Source organism: Eleutherodactylus coqui, chromosome 8 (assembly GCF_035609145.1).
Source record: "Eleutherodactylus coqui strain aEleCoq1 chromosome 8, aEleCoq1.hap1, whole genome shotgun sequence".
Lineage (NCBI taxonomy): Eukaryota > Metazoa > Chordata > Amphibia > Anura > Eleutherodactylidae > Eleutherodactylus > Eleutherodactylus coqui.
Genome location: NC_089844.1, coordinates 25,177,052 through 25,198,953, shown reverse-complemented (window position 1 = coordinate 25,198,953; position 21,902 = coordinate 25,177,052). Strand labels below are relative to the sequence as shown.

Genomic DNA, 21,902 nt, shown 5'->3' with positions numbered 1-21,902 from the left:
GGCTTATATACCATCCCGCCTCCCAAAAGCTGATTGGTTAACACTATAACGTCACTCATGGGAGTTCTGTGCCGGAATACGTGACGTCAGGCTGCGCGGCGGAGCTTGAGGTATTGTACCTACTGAAGAAGAGACCGCAGAGATAAGCGGCGGTAAGGAGGAGACTGGAAGTAATAGTGAATAATACAGAGGCAATAGTGTGTAATACAGAGGTAATAGTGTGTAATAATGTTTAATACTGAGATGACCAGAGGTAATAGTGTGTAATACAGAGGTAATAGTGTGTAATAATGTTTAATACTGAGATGACCAGAGGTAATAGTGTATAGTACTGGTGTATCTTGTCTCCCCCACAAGAATGGGTGGAGACGTGGGATTGTCCTGGGGGAGGTATACATTAGGACACCTGTCACTGTGCACCTCTCCACCCATTCTTGTGGTGGAGATAAGATCCACCAGTACCTGAAGTAATACTGAGCAGTTCTGTGGTAATTGTCTATAATACAGAGGAGACCTGAGGTAATACTGTATAATACCGGGGAGACCTGAGGTAATAATGTACAATACAGGGGAGACCTGAGGTAATACTGTATAATACCGGGGAGACCTGAGGTAATACTGTATAATACCGGGGAGACCTGAGGTAATACTGTATAATACAGAGGAGACCTGAGGTAATAATGTATAATACAGGGGAGACCTGAGGTAATACTGTATAATACAGGGGGGACCTGAGGTAATACTGTATAATACAGGGGGGACCTGAGGTAATACTGTATAATACCGGGGAGACCTGAGGTAATACTGTATAATACCGGGGAGACCTGAGGTAATACTGTATAATACCGGGGAGACCTGAGGTAATACTGTATAATACAGAGGAGACCTGAGGTAATACTGTATAATACAGGGGAGACCTGAGGAAATAATGTGTAATACAGGGGAGACCTGAGGTAATAATGTATAAAATAGAGGAGACCTGAGGTAATACTGTACAATACAGGGGAGACCTGAGGTAATAATGTATAAAATAGAGGAGACCTGAGGTAATACTGTACAATACAGGGGAGACCTGAGGTAATAATGTATAATACAGAGGAGACCTGAGGTAATACTGTACAATACAGGGGAGACCTGAGGTAATACTGTACAATACAGGGGAGACCTGAGGTAATAATGTATAATACAGAGGAGACGTGAGGTAATAATGTATAATACAGGGGAGACCTGAGGTAATACTGTACAATACAGGGGAGACCTGAGGTAATACTGTACAATACAGGGGAGACCTGAGGTAATACTGTATAATACAGAGGAGACCTGAGATAATACTGTATAATACTGAGGAGACCTGAGGTAATACTGCATAATACTGAGGAAACCTGAGGTAATACTGTAAAATAGAGGGGCGACCTGAGGTAATACTGTATAATAGAGGGGCGACCTGAGGTAATACTGTATAATAGAGGGGAGATCTGAGGTAATAATGTATAATACAGGGCAGACCTGAGGTAATATTGTATAATACAGAGGAGACCTGAGGTAATAATGTATAATACAGAGGAGACCTGAGGTAATACTGTATAATACTGAGGAGACCTGAGGTAATACTATATAAAACAGGGGAAACCTGAGGTAATACTGTATAATACAGAGGAGACCTGCGGTAATGCTGTATAATACTGAGGAGACCTTAGGAAATAATGTATAATACAGGGGAGACCTGAGGTAAAACTGTATAATACTGAGGAGACCTTAGGAAATAATGTATAATACAGGGGAGACCTGAGGTAATACTGTATAATACAGGGGAGACCTGAGGTAATACTGTATAATACAGGGGAGACCTGAGGTAATACTGTATAATACAGGGGAGACCTAAGGTAATACTGTATAATACTGAGGAGACCTGAGGTAATAATGTATAATACAGAGGAGACCTGAGGTAATAATGTATAATACAGAGGAGACCTGTGGTAATAATGTATAATACTGAGTAGACCTGTGGTAATAAATTATTACCACAGGTCTACTCAGTATTATACATTATTACCTCAGGTCTCCTCTGTATTATACATTATTACTAATAATGTATAATACAGAGGAGACCTGAGGTAATAATGTATAATACAGAGGAGACCTGAGGTAATAATGTATAATACTGAGGAGACCTGAGGTAATAATGTATAATACTGAGGAGACCTGAGGTAATACTGTATAATACTGAGGAGACCTGAGGTAATAATGTATAATACAGGGGAGACCTGAGGTTACTGAGGAGACCTGAGGTAATATCTATATATATAAAGCTGAAAGCCCTCACTGACTCACTGACTGACTCGCCAAAGGTTCTCCAACTTCCCGATATCGTAGAAACATGAATTTTGGCACGAGCATAGATTATCTCCAAAATAGGAAAAGTAATTGGGTCCCAACTCGATTATTCAATTCTAGCGCAAAAGAATTGGCGTCGAAATTTTACGTACATAATCTAAATCTGTCACTTCCCAATGCCTTAGAAACTTAAAATTTGGCACGGGCATTGATTATGACATAAATAGGAAAAGTTCATAGGTCCCAACTCGATTATTCAATTCTATGCGCAAAAGAATTAGCGTCCAAATTTTACGTACGGAATCTAATTTTCTCACTTTCCGGTGTCATAGAAACAGGAAATTTGGCACGAGCATTGATTATGTCATAAATAAGAAAAGCTAATGGGTCCCAACTCGATTATTCAATTCTATGCGCAAAAGAATTAGCGTCCAAATTTTACGTACGGAATGTAATTTCTTCCCTTTCCGGTGTCATAGAAATGGGAAATTTGGCACGAGCATTGATTATGTCATAAATAAGAAAAGCTAATGGGTCCCAACTCCATTATTCAATTCTATGCACAAAAGAATTAGCGTCCAAATTTTACGTACGGAATGTAATTTTTTCACTTTCCGGTGTCATAGAAACGGGAAATTTGGCACGAGCATTGATTATGTCATAAATAGGAAAAGCTAATAGGTCTCAACTCGATTATTCAATTCTAGCGCAAAAGAATTGGCGTCAAAATTTTACGTGCGGAATGTAATTTTTTCACTTTCCGGTGTCATAGAAACATGAAATTTGGCACGAGCATTGATTATGTCATAAATAGGAAAAGCTAATGGGTCCCAACTCGATTATTCAATTTTATGCGCAAAAGAATTAGTGTCCAAATTTTCCGTGCGGAATGTAATTATTTCACTTTCCGATGTCATAGAAAGGTGAAATTTGGCACGAGCATTGATTATGTCATATATAGGAAAAGCTAATGAGTCCCAACTCGATTATTCAATTCTAGCGCAAAAGAAGTAACGTCGAAATTTTACTTACGGAATGTAATTTTTTCACTTTCCGGTGTCATAGAAACGGGAAATTTGGCAGGAGCATTGAATATGTCATAAATAGGAAAAGTTAATGGGTCCCAACTCAATTATTCAATTCTATGCGCAAAAGAATTAGCGTCCAAATTTTACGTACGGAATGTAATTTCTTCCCTTTCCGGTGTCATAGAAACAGGAAATTTGGCACGAGCATTAATTGATTATGTCATGAATAGGAAAAGCTAATGGGTCCGAACTCGATTATTCAATTCTAGCGCAAAAGAATTAGCATTGAAATTTTACGTGCAGAAGGTAATTTTTTTCACTTTCCGCTGTCATAGAAACAGGAAATTTGGCACGGGCATTGATTATGTCATAAATAGGAAAAGCTAATGGGTCCAAACTCCATTATTCAATTCTATGCGCAAAAGAATTAGCGTCCAAATTTTACGTGCGGAAGGTAATTTTTTCACTTTCTGCTGTCATAGAAACGTGAAATTTGGCACGAGCATTGATTATGTCATAAATAGGAAAAGCTAATGGGTCCAAACTCCATTATTCAATTCTATGCGCAAAAGAATTAGCGTCCAAATTTTACGTACATAATCTAAATCTCTCACTTCCCAATGTCATAGAAACATGAAATTTGGCACAAGCATTGATTGTGTCATAAATATGAAAAGTTAATGGGTCCCAACTCAATTATTCAATTCTAAGCGCAAAAGAATTAGTGTCCAAATTTTATGTATGTAATCTAATTCTCTCACTTCCTGATGTCATTTTATAAAAAGGAAGCGTTGCATGGTTACCTCCACGTGGTGTTTTCTGGGTAACGCAGAGAACTATGCAAAATGGTGAACATATCTTTTTCCTCTGTATCTCTAAAGTAACCACGACTTCATAAGATTTTCCATGTGAACACCAGATAAACACCAGTACCAAATTAACTCGGGCGAAGCCGGGTATATCAGCTAGTCTATATATATAAAGCTGAAAGCCCTGACTGACTGACTGACTGACTGACTCACTGACTCACTGACTCACTGACTCACTGACTCACTGACTCACTGACTCACTGACTGACTCACTGACTGACTGACTGACTCACTGACTGACTGACTGACTCACTGACTGACTGACTGACTCACTGACTGACTGACTGACTCACTGACTGACTGACTCACTGACTGACTGACTCACTGACTGACTCACTGACTCACTGACTGACTCACTGACTCACTGACTGACTGACTGACTGACTGACTGACTGACTGACTGACTGACTCACTCACTCACTGACTCACTCACTGACTCACTCACTGACTCACTCACTGACTCACTCACTGACTGACTCACTGACTGACTCGCCAAAAGTTCTCCAACTTCCCGATATCGTAGAAACATTAATTTTGGCACGAGCATAGATTATCTCCAAAATAGGAAAAGTAATTGGGTCCCAACTCGATTATTCAATTCTAGCGCAAAGGAATTGGCGTCGAAATTTTACGTACATAATCTAAATCTGTGACTTCCCAATGCCTTAGAAATAGAGATGAGCGAACGTACTCGTCCGAGCTTGATACGTGTTTGAGATGCTCGTTACTCGTAACGAGTACCACGCAATGTTCGAGTTGCTTTCACTTTCATCTCTGAGACCTTAGCGCGCTTTTCTGGCCAATTGAAAGACAGGGAAGGCATTACAACTTCCCCCTGCGTCGTTCAAGCCCTATACCACCCCCCTGCTGTGAGTGGCTGGGGAGATCAGGGGTCACCCGAGTATAAAAATCGGCCCCTCCCGCGGTTCGCCTCAGATGCGTTGTGAGATAGCTGAGGGACAGTGCTATAGTGTTGGAGCTGCTGTAGGGAGAGCGTTAGGAGTTAGTGTAGGCTTCAAGAACCCCAACGGTCCTTCTTAGGGCCACATCTAACAGTGTGCAGTAGTGTGGAGGCTGCTTTTAGCAGTGTTGCACTTTTTTTTTTTTTTGGTATATCGGCCGTGCAGAGCATTGCGCCCTGCAGTAATACTCCAGGGATAGAATTGTGTAGGCAGGGCCAGAAGACATATATTATTGATTGTATATACGCAGTGGTCCTTTAGAAAAAAATATTTGAAAAAAAACTATTTGGCCTGCCTGTCACTCTGCTCAGTGTTCTGGGTCTGTGTCTGCTGCGGGTTGTAGTTCTCAAAATAAATACGCAGCCAGCTAAGTGTTACAGCAGGCTTGCGCAAAATTATTTCCTGGCTCTGAAATCACCGGTCTGTTGCAGTTAATAACAGTGCAACACTGCAGTTCCGTGACACACACATCAGGGACAGAATTGTGTAGGCAGGGCCAGAAGACATATATAGATTGAATATACGCAGTGGTCCTTTTGAAAAAAATATTTGAAAAAAAACTATTTGGCCTGCCTGTCACTCTGCTCAGTGTTCTGGGTCTGTGTCTGCTGGGGGAACTCTACGCTCCACATGTTGGCCAGACTCTATGAGTAGCGTAGAGCTATAGTGGAATACCAACTCTAACATGGGCGGCGCAGTGGGAGTCAGCCTCCTCAATTATTTTCAGAAGAGTGGGCCTGGTTGGCAGACATCTGCCAGGTCCTTGGAAACTTTGAGGAGTCTACCCAGGTGGTGAGTGGCGATGCTGCAATCATTAGCGTCACCATTCCTCTGCTATGCCTCTTGAGAAGTTCCCTGCAAAGCATAAAGGCAGACGCTTTGCACTCGGAAACAGAGCCGGGGGAAGACAGTATGTCGCTGGATAGTCAGAGCACCCTCCTGTCTATATCTCAGCGCGGTGAGGAGGAGGAGGAGGAGGAAGATGAGGAGGAGGGGGAAGAGACAGCTTGGCCCACTGGTGAGGGTAGACATGCTGCTGGCCTGTCATCCTTTCAGCGTGTATGGCCTGAGGAGGAGGAGGAGGAGGAGGAGGAGGATCCTGAAAGTGATCTTCCTAGTGAGGACAGCCATGTGTTGCGTACAGGTACCCTGGCACACATGGCTGACTTCATGTTAGGATGCCTTTCTCGTGACCCTCGCGTTACACGCATTCTGGCCACTACGGATTACTGGGTGTACACACTGCTCGACCCACGGTATAAGGAGAACCTTTCCACTCTCATTCCCGAAGAGGAAAGGGGTTTGAGAGTGTTGCTATACCACAGGACCCTGGCGGACAAACTGATGGTAAAATTCCCATACGACAGCGGTAGTGGCCGAAGGCGCAGTTCCGAGGGCCAGGTAGCAGGGGAGGTGCGGAGATCAGGCAGGATGTACAGCACAGGCAGGCCAACACTCTTTAAGGCCCTTGACAGCTTTATGGCTCCCCAGCAAGACTGTCACCGCTCTCCAGTCAAGCCTGGGTCGGCGGGAGCACTGTAAAAGGATGGTGAGGGAGTACGTAGCCGATCGCACGACCGTCCTCCGTGACGCCTCTGCCCCCTACAACTACTGGGTGTCGAAGCTGGACACGTGGCCTGAACTAGCGCTGTATGCCCTGGAGGTGCTTGCTTGTCCTGCGGCTAGCGTCTTGTCAGAGAGGGTGTTTAGTGCGGCTGGGGGAATCATCACGGATAAGCGTACCCACCTGTCAACCGACAGTGCCGACAGGCTTACACTCATCAAGATGAACAAAGCCTGGATTTCCCCAGACTTCTCTTCTCCACCAGCGGACAGCAGCGATACCTAAGCAATAGGTAGGCTGCACCCGCGGATGGAAGCATCGTTTTGTATCCCCATCAAAAACGGGGACCTTTTCGCTTCATCAATCTGTGTATAATATTCCTCCTCCTCCTTCTGCTCCTCCTCCTGAAACCTCACGTTATCACGCCGAACGGGCAATTTTTCTTAGGCCCACAAGGCTCAGTCATATAATTTTTCTAAACAATTTTTATACGTTTCAATGCTCATTAAAGCGTTGAAACTTTCACCTCCAACAATTTTTATTTTAACTGGGCTGCCTCCTGGCCTAGTTACCAATTAAGCCACATTAACCAAAGCGATTAATGGGTTTCACCTGCCCTCTTGGTTGGGCATGGCCAATTTTTCTGATGTACATTAGTACTGTTGATACAGCAATTTTTGGGGGCCCTCGCCTACAGTGTAATCCAATTAATTTTTTGCCCACCTGCATTACAGCTGATGTTACATCCGCTGTGTTGGGCACTGCAATGGGATATTTTTATGTACCGCCGGTGGCTTCCTGGCACCCACCCATGCTGTGGGTCCACAGGGAGTTGTAAATGCATCTGTTTCCACTTCTAAAGAACCCCAGTCTGACTGGGGCATGCAGTGTGGGCCGAAGCCCACGTGCATTAAACATGACATTACTACCTCAGCTGTGATGGGCAATGCAATGGGATATTTTTATGTACCGCCGGTGGCTTCCTGGCACCCACCCATGCTGTCGGTCCACAGGGAGTTGTAAATGCATCTGTTTCCACTTCTAAAGAACCCCAGTCTGACTGGGGCATGCAGTGTGGGCCGAAGCCCACCTGCATTAAGCACGACATTACTACCTCAGCTGTGATGGGCACTGCAATGGGATACATTTATGTACAGCGGGTGGGTTCCAGGGAGCCACCCATGCTGTGGGTGCACACGGAATTCCCATTGCGGAGTTGTACCTGCCTGTGACTATTTATAAAAAACCGCGGTCTGACTGGGGCGTGCAGACACCTTGACAGAATGAATAGTGTGTGGCACATAGGTTCCCCATTGCTATGCCCACGTGTGCAGCTCCAGATGGAGGTGGCACAGGATTGGATTTCTCATTGCTTCTGTACAGCATTGTGGGCTATCGCCCCGCCACTTTTAAAGAGGGTCGCTGCCTAGCCGTGCCAACCCTCTGCAGTGTGTGCCTGCTTTTCCTGTGGCAGACGCACTTATAAATAGACATGAGGGTGGTGTGGCATGAGGGCAGCTGAAGGCTGGGCAGGGACAGTTTGGTGTGCGCTGTGGACACTGGGTCGTGGGGGGGGGGGGGGGAATTGGCAGCATGTAACCCAGGAGAAGTGGCAGCAGAGTGTCATGCAGGCAGTGATTGTGCTTTGTTGGAGGTAGTGTGGTGCTTAGCTAAGGTATGCCATGCTAATGAGGGCTTTTCAGAAGTAAAAATTGTTGGGAGGGGGGGGCCACTCTTGCCGCTATTGTGGCTTAATAGTGGGACCTGGGAACTTGAGATGCAGCCCAACATGTAGCCCCTCGCCTGCCCTATCCGTTTCTGTGTCGTTCCCATCACTTTCTTGAATTGCCCCGATTTTCACAAATGAAAACCTTAGCGAGCATTGGCGATATACAAAAATGCTCGGGTCGCCCATTGACTTCAATGGGGTTCGTTACTCGAAACAAACCCTCGAGCATCGCGAAAAATTCGTCTCGAGGAACGAGCACCCGAGCATTTTGGTGCTCGCTCATCTCTACTTAGAAACCTAAAATTTGGCATGGGCATTGATTATGACATAAATAGGAAAAGCTAATAGGTCCCAACTCGATTATTCAATTCTATGCGCAAAAGAATTAGCGTCCAAATTTTATGTACGGAATCTAATTTTCTCACTTTCCGGTGTCATAGAAACGGGAAATTTGGCACGAGCATTGATTATGTCATGAATAGGAAAAGTTCATAGGTCCCAACTCGATTATTCAATTCTATGCGCAAAAGAATTGGCGTCGAAATTTTACGTGCGGAATGTAATTTCTTCCCTTTCCGGTGTCATAGAAACAGGAAATTTGGCACGAGCATTGATTATGTCATAAATAAGAAAAGCTAATGGGTCCCAACTCCATTATTCAATTCTAGCGCAAAATAATTGGCGTCGAAATTTTACGTACGGAATGTAATTTTTTCACTTTCCGGTGTCATAGAAACATAAAATTTGGCACAGGCATTGATTATGTCAAAAATAGGAAAAGCTAATGGGTCCCAACTCCATTATTCAATTTCATGCGCAAAAGAATTAGCGTCCATATTTTACGTGCGGAATGTAATTTTTTCACTTTCCGGTGTCATAAAAAACGTGAAATTTGGCACGAGCATTGATTATGTCATAAATAGGAAAAGTTCATAGGTAACAACTCGATTATTCAATTATAGCGCAAAAGAATTGGCGTCGAAATTTTACATACGGAATATAATATTTTCACTTTCCGGTGTCATAGAAACGGGAAATTTGGCACAAGCATTGATTATGTCATACATAGGAAAAGCCAATGGGTCCCAACTCGATTATTAAATTCTAGCGCAAAAGAATTGGCGTCGAAATTTTACATGCGGAATGTAATTTTTTCACTTTCTGCTGTCATAGAAACGTGAAATTTGGCACAAGCATTGATTATGTCATAAATAGAAAACGCTAATGGGTCCCAACTCGATTATTCAATTCTAAGCGCAAAAGAATTAGTGTCCAAATTTTATGTATGTAATCTAATTCTCTTACTTCCTGATGTCATTTTATATAAAGGAAACGTCGCATGGTTACCTGCACGTGGTGTTTCCTGGGTAACGCAGAGAACTATGCAAAATGGTGAACATATTTTTTTTCCTCAGTATCTCTAAAGTAACCACGACTTCATAAGCTTTTCCGTGTGAACACCAGATAAACACCAGTACCAAATTAACTCGGGCGAAGCCGGGTATATCAGCTAGTTGTATAATACAGGGGAGACCTGAGGTAATACTGTATAATACAGGGGAGACCTGAGGTAATACTGTACAATACAGGGGAGACCTGAGGTAATACTGTACAATACAGGGGAGACCTGAGGAGATACTGTATAATACAGGGGAGACCTGAGGTGATACTGTATAATACAGGGGAGACCTGAGGTAATACTGTATAATACAGGGGAGACCTGAGGTAATACTGTATAATACAGGGGAGACCTGAGGTAATACTGTATAATACAGGGGAGACCTGAGGTAATACTGTATAATACAGGGGAGACCTGAGGTAATACTGTATAATACTGAGGAGACCTGAGGTAATACTGTATAATACTGAGGAGACCTAAGGTAATAATGTATAATACAGGGGAGACCTGAGGTAATACTGAGGAGACCTGAGGTAATACTGTACAATACAGAGGAGACCTGAGGTAATACTGTACAATACAGAGGAGACCTGAGGAAATAATGTATAATACAGGGGAGACCTGAGGTAATACTGTATAATACTGAGGAGACCTGAGGTAATAATGTATAATACAGGGGAGACCTGAGGTAATAATGTACAATACAGAGGAGACCTGAGGAAATAATGTATAATACAGAGGAGACCTGAGGTAATACTGTATAATACAGGGGAGACCTGAGGTAATACTGTATAATACTGAGGAGACCTGAGGTAATAATGTATAATACAGGGGAGACCTGAGGTAATACTGTACAATACAGAGGAGACCTGAGGATTTAATCTATAATACAGGGGAGACCTGAGGTAATACTGTATAATACAGGGGAGACCTGAGGTAATACTGTATAATACAGAGGAGACCTGAGGTAATACTGTACAATACAGGGGAGACCTGAGGTAATAATGTATAATACAAGGGGGACCTGAGGTAATACTGTATAATACAAGGGGGACCTGAGGTAATAATGTATAATACAGAGGAAACCTGAGGTAATACTGTATAATACAAGGGCGACCTGAGGTAATACTGTATAATACAGGGGAGACCTGAGGTAATAATGTATAATACAGGGGAGAACTGAGGTAATAATGTATAATACAGGGGAGACCTGAGGTAATACTGTATAATACAGGGGAGACCTGAGGTAATACTGTATAATACAGCGGAGACCTGTGGTAATACTGTACAATACAGGGGAGACCTGAGGTAATACTGTATAATACAGGGGACACCTGAGGTAATACTGTATAATACAGGGGAGACCTGAGGTAATAATGTACAATACAGGGGAGACCTGAGGTAATAATGTACAATACAGGGGAGACCTGAGGTAATACTGTATAATACTGGGGAGACCTGAGGTAATACTGTATAATACTGGGGAGACCTGAGGTAATGCTGTATAATACTGGGGAGACCTGAGGTAATGCTGTATAATACAGCGGAGACCTGTGGTAATACTGTATAATACAGCGGAGACCTGATGTAATACTGTATAATACAGCGGAGACCTGATGTAATACTGTATAATACAGCGGAGACCTGAGATAATACTGTATAATACTGAGGAGACCTGAGGTAATACTGTATAATACAGGGGAGACCTGAGGTAAGTGTATAATATTGAGGAGACCTGAGGTAATACTGTATAATACAGGGGAGACCTGAGGTAATACTGTATAATACTGGGGAGACCTGAGGTAATGCTGTATAATACTGGGGAGACCTGAGGTAATGCTGTATAATACAGGGGAGAACTGAGGTAATACTGTATAATACAGCGGAGACCTGTGGTAATACTGTATAATACAGCGGAGACCTGATGTAATACTGTATAATACAGCGGAGACCTGAGATAATACTGTATAATACTGAGGAGACCTGAGGTAATACTGTATAATACAGGGGAGACCTGAGGTAAGTGTATAATATTGAGGAGACCTGAGGTAATACTGTATAATACAGGGGAGACCTGAGATAATACTGTATAATACAAGCGCGACCTGAGGTAATACTGTACAATATAGTGGAGACCTGAGGTAATACTGTATAATACAGGGGAGAACTGAGGTAATACTGTATAATACAGGGGAGACCTGAGGTAATACTGTATAATACTGAGGAGACCTGAGGTAATAATGTATAATACTGAGGAGACCTGAGGTAATAATGTATAATACAGAGGAGACCTGAGGTAATAATGTATAATACAGGGGAGACCTGAGGTAATACTGTATAATACAGAGGAGACCTGAGGTAATAATGTACAATACAGGGGAGACCTGAGGTAATACTGTACGATACAGGGGAGACCTGAGGTAATACTGTATAATACTGAGGAGACCTGAGGTAATAATGTATAATACTGAGGAGACCTGAGGTAATAATGTATAATACAGGGGAGACCTGAGGTAATAATGTATAATACAGGGGAGACCTGAGGTAATAATGTATAATACAGAGGAGACCTGAGGTAATAATGTATAATACAGGGGAGACCTGAGGTAATACTGTATAATACAGAGGAGACCTGAGGTAATAATGTACAATACAGGGGAGACCTGAGGTAATAATGTATAATACGGAGGAGACCTGAGGTAATAATGTATAATACGGAGGAGACCTGAGGAAATAATGTATAATACGGAGGAGACCTGAGGTAATAATGTACAATAGAGGGGAGACCTGAGGTAATAATGTATAATATAGGGGAGACCTGTGGTAATAATGTATAATACTGAGGAGACCTGAGGTAATACTGTATAATTCTGAGGAGACCTGAGGTAATACTGTATAATACAGGGAAGACCTGAGGTAATACTGTACAATACGGGGGCGACCTGAGGTAATACTGTATAATATAGGGGAGACCTGAGGTAATAATGTATAATACAGGGAAGACCTGAGGTAATACTGTATAATACAGGGGGGACCTGAGGTAATACTGTATAATACAGAGGAGACCTGAGGTAATACTGCATAATACAGAGGAGACCTGAGGTAATACTGTATAATACAGGGGAGACCTGAGGTAATACTGTATAATACAGGGGGGACCTGAGGTAATACTGTATAATACAGGGGGGACCTGAGGTAATACTGTATAATACAGGGGGGACCTGAGGTAATACTGTATAATACAGAGGAGACCTGAGGTAATACTGCATAATACAGAGGAGACCTGAGGTAATACTGTATAATACAGGGGAGACCTGAGGTAATACTGTATAATTATGAGGAGACCTGAGGTAATACTGTATAATACAGGGGAGACCTGAGGTAATACTGTATAATACAGGGGGGACCTGAGGTAATACTGTATAATACAGAGGAGACCTGAGGTAATACTGTATAATACAGGGGAGACCTGAGGTAATACTGTATAATACTGAGGAGACCTGAGGTAATACTGTACAATACAGGGGAGACCTGTGGTAATACTGTATAATACTGAGGAGACCTGAGGTAATAATGTACAATACAGGGGAGACCTGAGGTAATACTGTATAATACAGGGGAGACCTGAGGTAATACTGTATAATACAGGGGAGACCTGAGGTAATACTGTATAATACAGGGGAGACCTGAGGTAATACTGTATAATACAGGGGAGACCTGAGGTAATACTGTATAATACAGAGGAGACCTGAGGTAATACTGTATAAGGCCTTAGTCAGACGGGCGTTTTTTCGCGCGAATTGCGCACGCGATTCGCGCATATATAGAACTAATGGTTCGCTATGGTATCGGTCACATGTCCGCTTTTTATGCGGATATGCGAAAAATTATAGGACACGACGATTCGCAGATCGCGCCTATCTGCGTTCTGCGTTTAATGTGCGCACCAAAATAATTTACTGCAGCTAGCTGCGTTTTTTCGCTGGCGAACACGCCGCACTGTACTACCGTCATCTGGTGAGTGTATAGTATTCTAGGATGTGCGAACTTGAATGAAATGGCAAAGGCTGACAAGGTGCTCGTAATATGGAGGCAACATCTTATCCATGCTTTACAATGTGTCATTTTTAAGGGCGCCAACCCACTGGCGCGCGATTTTCGCTCGGTTTCTGCGGCGTTTTCGCGTAATTTTCGCGGCTTTACCGTTAATTTCCATTGACATTCATGGGTGCATTAAGAGAAAAATAAGGACACATATGCAACTGACAGTTCCTATGTTAAAAATTGCAACGGAGTGGAAAAAAAAAACGCAAGTGGACAGGAACACATTCTATCCTAATTGCTCTTGAGAAAAAACGCAAAGGAAAAAATATCACCAGTGGGTGGGAGCCCTGAAAGAGCAACATTTTCGCTACTCTCCTTTACCGCACAATAGAACATAACTAGTCAGCAATCCTTATTGGTTTGTGTGTGTGTGGGGGGGAGGGGGCTTTGTCTGAACTTGGGCGAAAACCAGAGCAGTTATAATGCAGCAGCGCACTACAGGGTGTAAGTAAGTTGCTAGTGTGCTAATGACAAATGCTACTTAGTCCCTTTTGCCACAGCCAAAACACATGTACCCCGCAGAAATACACATAATAACGGTTTAAAGACATACTTCCATTTCACAGGAGAATGGCACATCGCCTGCAGAATGCTGCCCTCGTCTGTAATAATGTTTGGACAGGATTCAGGTGTTTCACACCTGATGAAGACGCTCCCCATTGACCATGAATATGTAAATGCAAGCGATAGCATTCGCCAAAAGATCTGTCATTCAAAGTATCCTCAACTGTTAGCGATTAATTATTCGTAAATGTTCCCCGCCTCTACCCCTTATATAAATCAGCTGATGCCGTGGGGGTTGTACGGCTGATATTTATGTGGGCATGGACAAAAGAACATTGATCACACTTGTGCGGCAATACCCAGCCCTATGGGACCCGCGCACCGGTAAACATCTTATGTGGCGCGCGGTCACCCGCGACCTTTTTGGCCGCAGCTGGAGGAGTTTGAGTGAAGAAACAAAACAGACTAACAGTGAGTAAACTTGAGATTCTCCAATGATCATAGAAAGCGAAATGTCTTAAGGCTCGCTCAGTTGGTGCGCAAATTCGTTGAACGAAAAATCGTTACACTGTTTAGTCGTTGTTTGAGGGTATTCAGTGTCTTTAACTGTTTCCTATCCACTGTCTGCTGTCTACAGACAATAAGATTGAAGGCTATACATCTCCTATGTAGGAAGACGTCCAGCGGGGTGTTACTGTATATTGGCAGCCTCTCTGCTGTCGTTGCCTATCCAATGTGTCACCTCATGCAGTACTGAATCATGGCAGCATATTGTGCCATTGTACTATAGCACACATAGTTTGTTCCCTTGAAAAACCAGTATACCAATAGGTTAGGAAAGGGTTAATGTTTGGGTCCCTTGGGTGTGTCCTTAAAAGTGTGTGTAGTGGTAATTAGTGGCCTGACTCGCATGCAATAGGCAAATGAATTGTCAATGTGCCATAAACGTTACTGTTATTTACACTGTTAATTTCTGTTTGCAGTCAGCTCTGTCATGACCAAGTGGCGGCCTATCAGAGATGCATTTCGTAGGAGCCTGCAAAGGCGTTTGGAGGAGGGCCCCCTCCTATAAGTATGCTGGTGCGCTCAGATTCCTCCTGCCAACCATGCAGCTACCACGGTACGTTTCCTGGAATAACCCCCCCCCCCCCCCCCCCCAAATTGGTGATGTGGCCTACATCTATAAGCTTCTTTAGAACCGTCATAACCTTATGGTTGCATGTGTTTATAAATGTCATTCGAAATTATTGGTTTGTCCTCCATGCCTTGTCTGCAGCCACAAAAATGATATCATATTGCGCTATATTTTGTAGGAGCTTCATTAATCATTGAACTGTTACTTTCACATAGTATTTAGCATTTGTGGTGAACTAGCAAAAACAAATGTGAGCTTTGATGTTGTGGCAACTGTTCCAGCCGTATTCTTACTAAATAGTCTCCTCCCTTTTGTCCGTAGGAGATCCAAGAATGTGGGGGGACGGACGTCCGAGGATGGTTCCGTAAGTGCCTCATCAGACGAGACATGGCTGAAGGTCAGTGGGCAGCTGCAGAGGATCTGGGCGTACCTGGAGAGGGCTCGGGCAGACCCGCCCAGGAGCACAAGACCACTCCAGAGGGCACCGGGCCACGTGCGCCCCCCCCCCCCCCCCCCCCCCCCCCACACACACACACACACAAGTACCAGCAGCCGTCCTGCAGGCTCCCCCTCCGAGGAGGAGGAGCGTCCCGTCTTTCCCGCAGTGACACCCAGGCGTCGGGGCTGGCGTGCCCACCGCGGACGGCCTCCCAAGCGGCGGCGGTACTATTAGTTTGGTTTATTATGATTTGGGTGACGAAACCCGTTTGTTTGCTTTGTAGATACAATAAATTTATTCTTTTCACACATTTGTGCATTGTTTTTTCACTCCTTTTTAACGATAATAAGGGCTGATTAACACGTTGCCGAACCCATTGCACAGAGAAAATGGCAGCAATACCGCTGTGCTGCACCGTACAATTTTGCCGCGATGTTATCTCACCAATAATAAACAGCAAGTTTTAAGTAAAAAAAAGTCTGCGCTCGTGGGAAATGCAACTAAATGTAATAGAGTGAAAAAAAAAGTCCGTTCTGCGAGAGACGGAATAGGTAACAAATAGAATGGCACTTACTCGGGAGGAGGGGGGTGTATTGGACAAGAAGCCCCCTCTAAGTGCTGACTCCTCTAGATCCTCTCGATCACGGATGGTATTTGCAGCAGGCAAGTTGGTTTTTCCAATTTTATTTATGAAATAAAGTTACAGGTAGGCAACGTGTTTCGGTGCGACAAGCACCTTTCTCAAGCCTATACATACATCTTGTATTTTTGGGAAAAATTTGTTTTTTCTCTTATAGCTGCATTCAAAGTCCTGTAACTTTTTAATTTTTTTATGTACGGAGCTCTCTGAGGGCTTATTTTTGGCGAGACGAGCTGTCGTTTTTATTCGTACTATCTTGGGGAATGTCCGGCTTTGTTGATCACTTTTATTGCATTTTTTGGGAGGGCAAATGCTAAAATTGAGCATTTTTCCTCTGTTTTTTAGGGTTTTTTTTACCGCTTTTTGTTGTACAAAATAAGAAGCGGATTCAACTTTTTGTACACGTTGTAACAGACGCGTCAATACCCAATATGTGGGCTTTTAATTTGTTGTTCCCTTTTTTTTTTAGGCTAATATTAGAAAAAGCATAAATAAAGGTTTTGATGCGCTTTTTTTTTTTTTTTTTTTTGGACATTCTTGTGTTTACACTATTTGCAGCACTGTGCCTATGATCGCTGTGATAAGGCATGGCCATGCCTTATCGCTTATACAGCGATCATAGGCATAGGCAATACAGGATGCGAGAGCCGGCCGGAGACACAGATGGGGCGTGCTCCCTCTATGAACTCTTTCCCTGACGCGATCTATTTAGATCGTGGCAGGGAAGGGGTTAACAGCAGGGGGTGCATCTCCGATGCTCCCCCGCTGTTGCAGCGGGACGCCGGCTGTGACTGACAGCCGGCTCCTGCTGCGAGATAGCGCAAGGTCAGTAATGATCTCGCGCTATCCCGATGATGTATCGGTACATCCTGGGGAGGGAAGGGGCTAATGCACCCCCGCTGTTGCATTGGGGCGCCGGCTATGACTGACAGCCGTCTCCCGATGCGGGCTAGCGCTAGTTCAGTCATGATCTTGCAATATCCCAATGACGTAGCGGTACCTCATGTTGCAGGAAGTACCCCTCTACCAGGAGGTACCGTGACGTCATGGGTAGGAAAGTTGTTAAGGATGCGTTGCTTATAGCTCTAGAATGCCTTTAAATGTTATTTTAATGTTCCTGATGTCATTATAATCCGAGTTGTTCTCACTTGTTCCCAACATTAACAAGTGTTTGTGTTACTGTCACCACAGATGCAACACCCAGTCACAGGGCGGATTCGGGCGAGGAGCAACAGCCCTCTCCAGCCCGCGAGGCTACACCTCCACCTTCACCAGAAGCCAGTCAGGAGGAGGCAGTCGGTAAGTGAAATAAATGTTCTGTGCTACTTTTATCAGCTCTCACTTGACCACCAAAATACGGCTCGCACACACTTGCAAATGCGTGAAGGTTTATTTGAATGCAATTGGTTGTTCGCATTAGGGATGCGTATCCGCAAATCACGTGAGGGGTCGCCGCTTTGCTGAAATATCGGCACCTAGCTGCAATTTCTGCAAAAGGGACCAAATCAAGGGAGCTGTTCACGTTGCCACTGCTGTAACAGCTGTGGCGGAGAAGAACGATGTTTGCCCATCGAATTCAATGGAGTCGCCTCCATTGAAAGCAATGGGCTGCTGCCAAGACGCGGCGGAACTCTGCCAGCCTGAAAAAGGTTTGTATCCTTTTTTTCCCCCAAAATGCTACACATTTGCGGGAGGTTTTTCAGGGAAGGGCTTTTAGTTAACACCCTTACCCGAAAAGTCTTTATGCGCTTGCCGGCAGTCCATTGCTTTCAATGGAGCCGACTGTATTGCCGGCTCCATAGAATTCAAAGGCAAAACATTGTTCTTCTCTGCCACAGCTGTTACAGCTGTGGCAGAGTAGAACGATCTTTAGTATATGTTCTCAATGTGGCTGGCATCGGCCACATTGAGCGCATATATAGAACACAAGGCTTTGCCAAATGCAGATAGGCGCATTCTGCAAATCGTTGTGTCCTCTTATGTTTTGCACCTCGGTGTAAAAAAATTACATGTGCCCGCTCCCATTGGAATGCATTGGGTCTAGAGATCTGCATATGGGCAGCGCTGGTGCAGATCGGACACAAAAATACTATTGTGACCAAGACCTCACGTGATTGTCAATGGGACTTTCTAATGTTTACAACGCTATGCCACAACAACGCTGGGGCGTCCATTCCATTTTGCTAACATGAAAAGTCTCATTGTCAATCGTGTTAGCCCTAAAAAAACTTTGCAAGTATGGGTGACATGTAACTCAGATTTTGGGTGAATACACACACACTTTTGCTAAAAAATGCAACATTAACTGGTTTATTTTCTGCAGGGGGCTATGTGAAGTGTCACATTAAAATGGCAAGGCGGGTAAAACTCAAGATCGCGCTACATAACGATTTTGCACTAACTCCATTGTAACATTACAAGTCCCATAGGCCCCTGCCAATGACACAATTGTGCAACATTGGCTGTGCGCGAGAAATATGGTGTGGGTAGTCACCCTTTGATGTACCCTCCAAATCTAATCAAAACTGGTTTTTTTTTCCCATGGTCAGCTCCAGAACCCCCTGCATCAGAAACATCAGCAGAGGGGTCACCATGGAGCCTGCCTTCCCTGATGTCCCCACAGCCACTGGTGGAGGTGGAGCGCCCCAGCATGGACCCTGGCCGCCCTGTGACAGGTAAGGATGACACACGTGGGCCTACACACACTAACATCCTGATCACATTTTTCGCCCTCTTTTTGTAGTACACACATTCTCCTGAATAGGCTACATCAAATGTGCACACAGACTCTGAGCCAAAGCAACACATTTACACATGCCTGATCGCTTCTCTTTCTCTTTTGTCACAGCGTGGAGAGATGTCCCCCCAGATGAGAGGGTGGCCTGGTACTTCCAGGAGATCAGTCTATGCCACCTGCAGATCGTCTAGGCCACGCTGCAGAAAATCGGAGTCCGGGAAAGGCTGGCCAACCTCCATCAGTGGGGAGTGCATCACTTGCCGACAATGGAAACGAGGTCGCTCCCCCGCCAAGCAAGCTCCCCACAGTCCCAAACCACACCATCGCCCTCGGACCGTTCGCAAATCTGAAGCTGTTTGTAGGGGTGCCGAAGGGTCCGTGGTTGCCCATCCTGCCTGCTGGTCCATCATCTTTCCAGCCGTGTTTACGACGTCCCAGAAATTTTGAGCCATGTTGGCTCAGCCCCACTTAAAGCTATGTAAGCCATGTTGGCTAAAAAGCATTTTTTTACAAATTAAAAAGAGTTTAGCATAAAAAAATACAAACCACCATGTGTTTTTCTTTCTTTAATAATAAATGTTATTTGTCACATGCACAAGGTAATCAAGATTTAAGACTAATAAACACACATAGTATGCTCGTAGGCAACTCAGGCCTCTAACTTGGAACTCTTGCGTTAGGTTTTATCACTTCTCTTGGACGCTACCAAGGGTCCAGCAGAGATCCATTGTTACAGGCTGCATTGAGTGGTTTGTCTTGCATGTTGCGGCCAGCATTTCAACCCTCAATACTCATTTCAAACACATTTCACACAGTGGGACATGTGACTAGAGTTAGAGAAAACACACAGTTAACGGGCTGAGTCACACCGCCGCATTGGCGCCGGGGTGCGGGTCACGATGCACCCCTGTGACTGAGCCCTTAGGTGTTTGTAGTCTCTATTCTGTACAGGAACACCCCCCCCCCCCCCCAACTCAACAAATGAAAACACAAAAATCCGTTTACGGGTTCCCTTGGCTAAGGGCCCCAAACGAGGTATTAGTTTACTACATTGCCCTACTTCAGCGAACTGTTTTAAAAGCGTGCCAAATTTGGAAAGGCCCTTTCCTATATGGAGCTGAAGGTGGGCAAGTTAGTCCAAGCTCGCAATCCGCGTCAAGGATCCTCATTACTTGCGAGTCCCTAACTAAGAGAATGTGCTAATAATCACCTACCTAAAAAAAAAAAAGGGACACAGCCAGCTTAAAAAAAATATATATACAATCTTGAGAAACCAGCTCATCGCCTTCCTAGAGCATGTTCCAACTGCCACGCAAGTGCTCCCTGTGGAGATAGGAAATACTCCGTGAAGAGGTCCCTGACTAGGACAGCCGATTGTTCTGGCCTACCATGCTGCACAGCCTCCTCCAAAACTTCGCCCCCAAAAGCTGTGGGTAAAGGCTGCGGAACATTCAAAACTGTATCATGTTGCCGGCAGAAATTATGTAGAACCACACAGGCCCTAATTACCGCTGACACGTTGTAAGGAGCCAGCTGAATGGTACTTAGTAACACTCGCCAACGATTAGCGAGAATACCAAATGCACATTCCACATAACGCCGGGCACGTGTGAGGTGGTAATTAAAGACCTGCCTCCTGGTGTCAATGTTTCTGCGAGCAAAGGGCCGCATGACATTATTAGACAGGCCAAATGCCTCATCCGCCACAAAGACAAATGGGGCTGCTGTACCTGACGACCCAGGAAGGGCCTGAGGCGCAGGAATAGAAAGCTGCTGTTCCCTCATCCGCCTACCCATTCTGGACGTGCGGAAAATGCGCGCATCCCCAGCACTTCCAAAGGCCCCAATATCAACCAGCAGGAATCGATAGTTACTGTCAGCAACAGCAAGGAGGACCACCGAAAAGAACTGCCGATAGTTGAAATATTGCGACCCCCGAGTTAGGTGGCTTCAGGACACGAATGTGCTTCCCGTCCAACGCCCCAATGCAGTTTGGGAACTGCGCAGCGCTCATAAATCCCTCGGCGATGTCCAGCCAATCTTGACGAGAGGGAGGAGCCATCACCAAAGGTAGAAGACACTGCCAAAGGACGTCACAGGTCTCCCTGACGATTCCCACAATGGTAGAGCGGCCAATCAGGAGCTGCAAAGCGTAGGAATCCCCAGTAGCCAGAAATCTGTGGGAGAAGAGGAGAGAAGAAAAAGGTTAGAACTTTGCTACATGACATGCACTTTCTATATTTAGAAAATCATTAGAGATGAGTGAACGTGCTCGGCCACGCCCCTTTTCCTCCCGAATACCACGATTTTCGAGTACTTCCGTACTCGGGCGAAAAAATTCGGTGGGTGAGTGGGGGGGGGGGAGAGAGAGAGGGCTCCCCCCTGTTCCCCGCTGCTACCCCCCGGCGACCCTGAGTACTTTTCACCCGAGTACTGAAGTACTTTACAATGGCGGTGC

The 21,902-nt window shown here is 44.6% G+C and overlaps 1 protein-coding gene across 3 annotated transcripts; it reads left to right on the top strand.

Annotated features, from left to right (window-relative positions):
* Positions 1-35: 35 nt before the first annotated feature.
* LOC136576229 (uncharacterized) lies at positions 36-19,906 on the top strand. Of its 3 annotated transcripts, none has more exons than XM_066575341.1 (6): positions 36-152; positions 15,477-15,613; positions 15,950-16,025; positions 17,899-18,006; positions 19,257-19,382; positions 19,556-19,906. In XM_066575341.1, the coding sequence occupies exons 3-6, from the start codon at positions 16,016-16,018 to the stop codon at positions 19,633-19,635; spliced, it is 324 nt and encodes a 107-aa protein (XP_066431438.1). In that variant the 5' UTR covers positions 36-152; positions 15,477-15,613; positions 15,950-16,015; the 3' UTR covers positions 19,636-19,906. The 3 variants fall into 3 exon arrangements, 1 of the variants encoding a protein (XP_066431438.1); XR_010786318.1 differs by having other exon boundaries at positions 128-212; XR_010786319.1 differs by lacking the exon at positions 36-152 and adding an exon at positions 13,618-13,638.
* The last annotated feature ends 1,996 nt before the right edge of the window (positions 19,907-21,902 follow it).

Coding starts and splice junctions, on each gene's coding strand:
- LOC136576229 (XM_066575341.1), top strand. Junction 18,007..19,256: donor CAGTCAGGAGGAGGCAGTCG/GTAAGTGAAATA, acceptor TCCCATGGTCAG/CTCCAGAACCCCCTGCATCA. Junction 19,383..19,555: donor CCCTGGCCGCCCTGTGACAG/GTAAGGATGACA, acceptor CTTTTGTCACAG/CGTGGAGAGATGTCCCCCCA.